Source organism: Calypte anna, chromosome Z (genome assembly GCF_003957555.1).
Source record: "Calypte anna isolate BGI_N300 chromosome Z, bCalAnn1_v1.p, whole genome shotgun sequence".
In the NCBI taxonomy this organism is placed as follows: Eukaryota; Metazoa; Chordata; class Aves; order Apodiformes; family Trochilidae; genus Calypte; species Calypte anna.
The window spans coordinates 15,940,709-15,949,946 of NC_044274.1; the positions used below are offsets into that span (position 1 = coordinate 15,940,709).

Genomic DNA, 9,238 nt, shown 5'->3' on the forward strand with positions numbered 1-9,238 from the left:
AAGGTTGAAGCAGAAAGGTTGAGAATTAAAAAATGGTGAACTGCTGTAAAGGTAAGTGATTTTGTATTGAGGACTTCTTCGCCCGTGCTGCCAAAGAAACAGAGTTAAATTGGTGAAATGGCATGTGCTGTGCTGTGGTGTCATTTAGTGAAGTGTATGGCTGTTACGTAAGGGTTTTAATGACTTTCTTCATCTGCCTGCTTAGGAACACCATGCATCTGGCAAAATTTTGAGACGGCTCAAGGCGCTAAAGAAAGCTCATCTAAATAAAGGAGGGTTAACGTGACATTGCAGTTACTTAATCCTGTATTGTCCTCCCATGTGACTGCAGGGACACTGAGGTGCAGTGTTTCTTTTGCCTGGTGCACAGATTATGCTTCTCCTGTCACCTTCCAGGATCAGCTGTTTTGTAAAAACCTGCCATGAGGAGGAAGCAGAGGAGGAACAAACTTTTGCAGCAAAACTTCAAGGCACAGTGAAATTTCCAAGGCACAGTGACAAGCTCATGGGCTGAAGAATGAACCAAAGGCACATCCAGTGTTCACCTCTTGGACTGGTATGAGCATGAAGGAGAACTACGCTTCTAAGGTCAGCTATTCAAAATGAACTGGAAGCATCTGGATTTAATCAGAGTAGTTAATCAGCTATTATTTTTTTTTTACTTTTATCTGTCAAGTTAATTTTCAAAGCAACAACCTAAAGCCTGAAAATTGATGTTAAATGTTTTGCATATGTCAAATGTACTGCACAGACTGTGAAAAACTTGCCGCTTTCTTGCACAAATTTTGCAATTTTAATTGCAAAGCCTCTTTTACCTTGTAGGCAAAGATCCTGACACAGTAAATTTGCTAGTGAGTGATGGGTGTAAATGGCTTCCAGTTTTACGTTCGATTCTGAACAGAACTGCAATATGTAGCTATGCCAGATTTGTTTTTGAGTGAATTTTCAAACTAATCTTTGGACTTCTGGAAAGCTGCTTTTTTGTTAAGTTTGTCACAGTGTCCATTATGTGCATAGTCAAACAGAATTACTGCATTTAAACTCCTTCTTGGGACATCTTGTTCAATGGGGAAGTGATTACCCTATAGACTATGACAACAGGATATGTGAATGGAGGAGGTCTTGGAAAACACCGCTATGCCAGGTGGCATCATGAGGACAGCGGGGAAGATGGTGGGCACCCGGAGTGCTATGGAGGAGATGAAGAGGGCAGCCAGCCCAGGCTGACCCCATTAGAGAAATTAATGCAGGATATGTCCCATAATGAAAAGGTGGTGAAAGAATTAACCCTGGGAAAGAGAATTGGCTTCTATCGAGTCAGAGGAGAAATAGGAAGTGGGAATTTCTCGCAAGTGAAGCTTGGAATTCATTCCCTAACCAAAGGTAGGCATGGCTGTGTGGGCCAACTGTGTGTTGAGCACCTAATTCTGCATGTGTACAGATGGAACTCTTTGGGAAAAAGATGCTGCCTTAAATACATATATGGCTTGGATGTGTCTTCTTTTTGTTGTTGAGTGAATCTATAGGTAACCTCACAGGTAAATGGCTGGGTTTGGATTAGGCTTAAAAGAAACAAAACACATTTTCTCTGGCTGGCAGCTATTAGAAGAAAATCTGCCCTTCATAGAGTTAACACATGGCTCAAACGCTCTACACTTTGAAAGCCTGGTATTGTGCCTCCCCTTCAGCAACTCATCCTGTCCATCTGTCCTCTTCCCTGCTCCAGCTCAGGGACTGCAGGGCAAACCCTCAGGGCAGCCTGGCTAGGCAGATGCCTGCCTACAGAGTTAGCAGGACTTCCTGTTTCATTGCAAACTTTACCAGGATGGATGAAGCTTTTGGTCACAGTAATTTTGGTGAGAAATTTAAAGCCTGCCTTACTGATTCATTTGCATTTCATGGCTCATTAATATAAAAAGGTGGAGCAGGGCTATAGGTGTGAGCTGAGCAGGTACAGGAACTTGTCTCCAACTCTCCTATTTCTTCTCCCTCTCACTGCCTGGCAATAATAGAAACTGCTCTTGTTTTCCCTCAGGGATGACTAGCTTTCCCTGCAATTTTGTACACTACTATCTTGTTTTTTTCCTCACAGTCTTTCCAGTTTGATGGACTCTCCTTCCATCCATCATCTGCAGGTGAGGGGAGATATGCCCTAAAGCCCTCATGCTGTATCATCTGCTGTTATTTTTCTCTAACCATGTTATTTATCCCAGACTGAGGAAGTGTGAAAGCTGTCCTTTGCATGCAGCAGTTACAGCACTGGGCATCAAAGTGCAGAACTGACGGTATTTATTTTTACAAATTTAAGTTTGCCCATGCCTAAGTGTTGCTTTAACTGGGTGTGGATTTTTTGGCTTTGCTTAGTCCAGAAAAACACCTCTGTTCTACTTGGCCCACAGCAAAGTATTTCCTCTTCTGTTTTTGATTTTTTTTTCTCTTCCAGAGAAAACTGTCCTGTGCTTTATGGTGGAGGAAATGATGCTCTTGTATTGGCAACAGGAGGCATGATAATGAAGGAAGTTATAAATTTGATCTGGATGAACCCGTTACCTGTTGAACTTAACTTCAGAAATATGTTGCTTTAGCATTTGAATAGAGCTGACTGACTCAAAAAATAGAGCTTCAGTGAATACTGAAGTAAGCTTGGACAAACTAAATACCAAAACCAGACTATTTTTTTTCTTGGAAAGGGTTTTTTTCCACCAGAAAACTATTTTCTTTGGTTTGTTAGTAGCTGTTTTGGCTCACTAGGTGAGGATTGTAATTATCCATACTAACAGTAACTGCAATGAGAATAGGAGGATGAAGGATAACCATCTTCTTAATAATCTCTGCCTGTGAGCTTTCCTGTCCTCATAAAATACAGTATGTGGATGGATTCTTTTTTTTCCAGTGTGCATCCAGTAGATGCACATCATTATGTTGATAATGATATTCCTGCAATGTGCTAATGAGTACCAGTCTTTGCTTTGTTGATTATATAAATACAAGAGCTTTGTTATTAATGCTGTTTGGGCCCCTCTGATAGGGGGAGGTAAATGCATTAGGAGACTGTTCAGTTCTTCTATTGTCATAGTGTTAAGTTCCAAGCATGGTCCTTCTCCTTACATGTCACTCTTTATTAAAAAAAGGAATCTGTTTCATTCTTTAGTAAGATGAGCTTTTGTAACCTGTAAGCCTTGTGATCTGTCAAAGCAGGATACATGAAAAACATTTTCTAGAGGGAGAGAGAAAAAAAACTGCACAATCATTCATACTGGATGATGAACCTTGTTTCTTTCACAAGGGCACTCTTGGTTGCTCAGAGGATACAGGAAAATCTTTGGTGCTCTGATATGCATTGGGTTATTCAGGAGCGTTGCCCACTTTATTATTGTGATTTTTGTCATATTTTCTCTGGAGACCTGCAGCTACTTGCTAAGAACTGTTAGGTTCTTAAGCTCTGTGTAACATTGTTTTTACATACATTTCAGCTGACAGAAGTGTGAGAGCAGTAGTGCGAGAACGCAGCTGAACAGATGCAATTAAAAGTGTCCAAAATTTATAGCTAGTAAAAAAAGTCTGATGTGAAACACCAATTGCAAAGGCAGGAATGTCCAGGCACCTAGTTTGCTTTTGGGTTTTTTTAAAGCAATTTTAACTTGGCTGTGTTTCTATTTTGTTTCCTTTTGCCATACAATACTTTCCTGCAATGATTTCTCAATCTCTTCCTAACTTTTCTTATTAAGATTTTGGTTAGCTCTTTTTAAACCTCAGCATATCCTACACATAGTTTATCAAAATATCTTGCTACAGTTATGGTATTATGGTAAATAAGCGGCCTGCTAAAAAGCCCCTTCTGTTCAGCCATGCAAAGGTAATGGAGGATTTGTAAACCAAGTGTTTTTGAGAAGCAGAAAAAATTAGTTTAAAAAAAAAATGGTGTCAGGAATGTTACACTTTAGGTAAGATAGTTTTCTTTGCATGTTGTGCATACACAGCTGCAGTAATGTAGATTTAAAGGAGCTTGTTCCTTATTTATAGTGGTGTGTGAACAGGATCAAGCCCCTCAGACCTATACTTTTTTTTCCCCCTTTTTCCTTTTAAAACTTTACTATTCCTCCTGATCTGTTTTCCTGTAGATTCCAGCAGAAGGATGGGAAAGGAATTAAACCTAAATTATTTTTTAAAGCCCAAATGCCACCAACTTCTATAAATCAAGATGTAATGATGCAATTACATAGCTAGAAGTGTAAAAATTTTTATCCCTGTAGTATCTAAGCATTTAGTTGTTACCTGCTGTGAGCTGATGCTTTTCTCTCCTGGTTTAGGGGATCAATATGCAACCAACATGACAAAGGTTTTAGTCTTTCACCCCTAAGTGAGCAGTCAGAGCTCTGCCAGGCTCAGTGTCGTGTGCTGTTGCCATTCAATAGCTGCAGTTCCTCCTCCTTCACCACCATCAGCACCAGGCAGGAGCAGGCACCAGCTCACCTGAGAGACTCACTGGAAAGTACAGAACAGGTCAGAGAGCAGCAGTGTGGGAAAGAACTCAGAGGGACAGCTCAGCACCTTCCACAGGAATCACATTTGCTTGGAACATCTGCTGTGCTTTAGGTGGGAGATCAGTGTTTGCATGTATTGTCATTAAGAAAGGTAAATATACCAAAATGAAGTTTTCTTGATCAGTACACAGCTGTACACATCTGTTCTTAACACTTCCTTTAGATATGCCAAAATATTAAACTTGAGTTAAATACCTTCATAATGTTAAGTAAAAACATTCTGAATGTTTTCATGCCAGAACATACGTACAACAGCCTTCTCACTCCTCTATTTTTAAAATTTACTCCCACGTGCTAGAAACCAAGGTGAAGTTTCTTCTGAAAGATTCAATAAAAGTGATTAATTGTTAAGAAGTCTGTGAATGCTTGCCTAAGATATTCTTGGGACAAAAAACCTTGCTAGGAACAGTTGTTTCTATTGCTATGATCCAGTTTAATTTTTCCATCCTAACATATCAGACAAGCCACTGTATTTTAACCAGACTAATCCTTTAAATACCAGCTCCATTCAACTCAGTGAAGACAAAAAGCCACAACCTACCCATTAACACAGTAATATAAAACAAATAATGATTAATTTAAATAGGTCACTATGTATACGGCTCTAAGCTACCCTGGTGATGTGATGCAGCTGTGTTTTATGGCCCTTGTCTTCAGTGTAAATGTGGTACAGAAACATGCAGAAATTATACGCAGCTTTACATGACCAGGACGCCACAGGACAGGTAGATCTGCTGTCTTACTATGCTGCTTCACTTGTGTTTTTTCCCTTCCTTAGAATAAAGTCTGTGTGGTTTGGATTCACAGATCTGTGTGGCATAAAGACATAAAAATGAACTTTTCCTGTATTCTGCACAGTACTAGGAATTGACTCATACCCAGAAACTCTGGCACAGCTACCCCAAGAAAGGCAAAGCTCTACAACACTGATTTAAGTAACTGAGAATTTGTGAGGCTATGACATAAGAAATTAGGGAAGAGTTCTGCAAGTCATAGCAGCTTGAAAACACCTCTCCATGATGATCTTATAGCCAGAGCCTCTAAGTTACCCTCAAGTTTTCCTGTTTGCTCTGAAACAATGCACCTAAATTTGACACCTCCATTATTCTGCTAGTACCAGGTTCCTGCCTACCTCATGCAAATCCCACTGAGCTAACAATGGGGATGCAGACTTTCTTTACCAGCAGTAGACACCAAAAGGAGATGCTTTGGCCACCTGGCATATATTAGCCTGGCAGCAAGGGCACATTCTACAGCAGTCCACAATGTGATTAACACTTGCAACACTACCAGCCCTTTGCTACCTCAGCCATGAGTAGGCTGCTGCAGACAGAAAGGGGCAAGGGTCTCTAGGGGCTTCACAGGCCTCTGCAGCTTCACCTACCCTGATCAGAGGTGAAATTTTATTGCACTTGGATAATGAACTGTATCTGCAAGTGAATATTATTACCATTTCCATCTATTGCAATTATAACATGGAAACAATTTTTTCTTTTCAGAGAAAGTTGCAATTAAGATTTTGGACAAGACTAAAATAGACCAGAAGACTCAACGTTTGCTATCTCGTGAGATATCTAGCATGGAAAAACTGCACCATCCAAATATCATCAGACTGTATGAAGTGATGGAAACACTCTCAAAACTGCACCTGGTAATGGAATATGCAGGAGGTGGGGAGCTCTTCACTAAAATCAGTACAGAAGGGAAGCTGCTAGAAACAGAGTCTAAAATAATTTTCTCCCAAATTGTATCTGCTGTGAAGCACATGGTAAGTTGCTCTTCCCCCACCACAGGCATGTTGCCCCTCACTACTCTAGCAGATTTTGTGGATGTGTCTTTTGGTTTTCAGTTTACTTGATTTACTGCTACCAAGATTGCAGGCTCGTATGTCTGAAGAGCAAAACAGCTAGGGAACAGCTATCTTAAAGGTATTTGAATGAGCTTTCAAATCCACCTCCAGTTACTGCTTCTGTTGACAGTTTTTGGTAAAGGACTTAACTGGAAACACTTGGTGGGCAAGACCATCCCTTTTAACACAAAGGTCTGTTTAAAGTGGCTCTAGGCATAAGCTACAAAGCTTCATTCCTTCCCTGCACCAATTTCAAAATGTAAAATCAGTCACACTTCTGCTAGAAGAAAGTGTTCTAGAGAAGAGGCTTGCTTATTAATCAGTGGGGGAGACTGGCACTTAAGACAGCTAATTACCAATCCTCACTTTGGCACAATCTGTGAAGTTAACACTGATCAAGTCACTTCCCCTTGACTTGTCTTTAGTATCTGGATTTAGGGTGATGCTATTAGCACAGAGTTCAAAGCATCTTGAAAAGGCAGAAAAGGAACAATTAACTACTTCAGTACCAGCAGTAAACCTTGCAGAGTAACTGCAGCTGATTCAAACGAGTTTAAAAACATGAGAAGACTGCTCTGCACGTTTGAGAAGCCGTCTCAGGGTGCCCTCCAGTGGCTCATATACTCCTGCCTCGTATTTGCCTCTGGCAAAGTCAAAAGCAAGGGTGTTCCAGTTCAGACATCTAGAAACTGCATTACAAGCTGCTCATGGCATATATGAACAGTATGTGTTTTTTATGTATTTCAACAGAATTATCATATGTCCTGTAAATGATGGATTAGCATCAACACCTTTATGCTAGGACAGGTACTCTGCAGCTGCTGGAACTTTGTTTCAAGATTGCTACCTATTTCTTAGCATTAAACCCACACTACCAAACTGGCAAATCCCCCTTATTTGTACACACAGACTTCTACAAAACTTTTTACTTTTGCTATCAAATCCAGACTGCTTAAATCACAGGTGACTGCAGCCAGTCTGCACGAGGACAGAAGAACCCTGCCTGTGGTTTAAAAACCCTAGGATGCCAAAGGGTTTCCTTAATGCCTCCAGAAACACCTTGTCACTTCAGACTGTAGGGCAAAGAGTGCTCAAACACATCCATTCCTCCTGTTTTTTTCAAAGATGAAGCTAAATCCTTACCTAATTGAGACAGGTATATTGCCACTAAGCAGAACAAAAACCGTGTGAGTCTTTGACTCATACTGCCATTTTCAAGGGAAAAAAGGTACAGCATATGTATTTATTTTAGATATCTAAAACAAGAGGACACCACTGAACTTGGTGCCCTGTATCAACAAGAAGCACAAGGCACGAGTCTGTGGTCCTTTTCTCCTGCAGCCATGTCCTCATAGGACACTCAATCACACAACAGAATTGTTGCAACTTGTATCTGTGGTGAACAAAATGCTTTCATTTCTTAAGTCCACAAGCTTACAATGTACATAAAATTAAATCAGTTAAAAAGAAATTATTTTTGTTACTTACATCATCACAGAAAAGTAGTAACTGCAAGTGGTCTGAACCCTGAAAAAATAGATTTTGTACATGAAGATATCTAGCCTTGCAGAACTAGCCACAATGCCATCACAAATTTCTTAATGAAAATAGTTGGTATTTGTTAACAAGAGACTGCTAATTGTTAAAAAATCACAAACAATATTTCTTCCTCTCTTCTCCACCAACTTGTATTGATTTTGTGCCAGTAAAGGTGTTAAATCAATTTAACATTTTAAATTTCTGATGTCATTGCAATGCTTATTACTTTGGCCAAAGTAACTACCTTCAAAGTAACTAATCCATGGCAAGAGCTAGTCACTTGAGAACTTTCCTATTAATAAGCTAAAACCAGAATTTCCTTTTCTTCTACAGCATGAGAATAATATCATTCACCGGGACTTGAAAGCAGAAAACGTCTTTTACACCAGCAACACCTGTGTTAAGGTGGGAGACTTTGGATTCAGCACAATAAGCAGAAGAGATGAAACTCTGAACACTTTTTGTGGCTCTCCTCCTTATGCTGCCCCTGAACTCTTCCGAGATGAAAACTACATTGGCATTTACGTAGACATCTGGGCACTGGGAATCCTGCTCTACTTCATGACAACGGGGATCATGCCATTTCGGGCAGATACAGTGGCCAAACTGAAAAAGTGCATTCTTGAGGGAATGTATACTTTGCCTCCCTGCCTCTCAGAAAGTTGCCAGAAACTGATAAAAGGCGTCCTTCGGCCAGTTCCAACTGAACGATACTCTCTCAAACTTATTATGAAAAGTGAATGGATGCAAGGGATACAGTACCCCAAACCTTTACAGCCATTTCAGCTGGATCCAAAGCACTTATCAGACATCCATTCACTCAAAGAAGAAGAAATCGAAGTGAAAAATATTCTGGGAGATTTGGGAATCACAGAAGAGCACATTGAAAATAACCGAGGAAGAGATGCACGCAGCTCCATAACAGGAGTCTACAGAATTGTTTTGCACAGGGTACAGAAGAAAAGGGCACTTGAATGTGTTCCTATAATGTCCCATCCAGACCCCAAGGAACAGAACTTGAGCAGTGGAATCAGTTCTTACAGTGGGATGAAGCACACATCCAAGTTGTGCTCTATTTTATAAATAGCACTGCAGGCTTTCTGCTCTGTGCATTTGACAAAGCGTTTTAATCACTCTTCACAAGTCCTGGTGTTACATTTTTTGTAATTTTGAATAAACCAAAAATGCCTCATCTCCTTAGTATTTCTCAAGTCTCAGTGAAGCACTCAAATAGAGCATTCTTACATGCTTACTTGCCCCCTTCTCCAAAAGCATGATTTTGCCAGTGCAAGAACTACAATGAAAG

General features: G+C 40.2%; 1 protein-coding gene across 1 annotated transcript; it reads left to right on the forward strand.

Annotated features, from left to right (window-relative positions):
• Positions 1-977: 977 nt before the first annotated feature.
• NIM1K (NIM1 serine/threonine protein kinase) lies at positions 978-9,015 on the forward strand. The gene is made up of 3 exons (XM_008502946.1): positions 978-1,383; positions 6,044-6,312; positions 8,266-9,015. Exons 1-3 carry the CDS (start codon positions 1,092-1,094, stop codon positions 9,013-9,015), a joined length of 1,311 nt encoding a protein of 436 aa, XP_008501168.1. The 5' UTR covers positions 978-1,091.
• The last annotated feature ends 223 nt before the right edge of the window (positions 9,016-9,238 follow it).

Bases quoted from the DNA above. Each gene is read 5' to 3' on its own strand.
- NIM1K (XM_008502946.1), top strand. From the start codon at position 1,092: ATGACAACAGGATATGTGAATGGAGGAGGTCTTGGAAAACACCGCTAT. The intron at 1,384-6,043 runs GTAGGCATGGCT...TTTTCTTTTCAG, and splicing joins AATTCATTCCCTAACCAAAG to AGAAAGTTGCAATTAAGATT. The intron at 6,313-8,265 runs GTAAGTTGCTCT...TTTCTTCTACAG, and splicing joins TATCTGCTGTGAAGCACATG to CATGAGAATAATATCATTCA.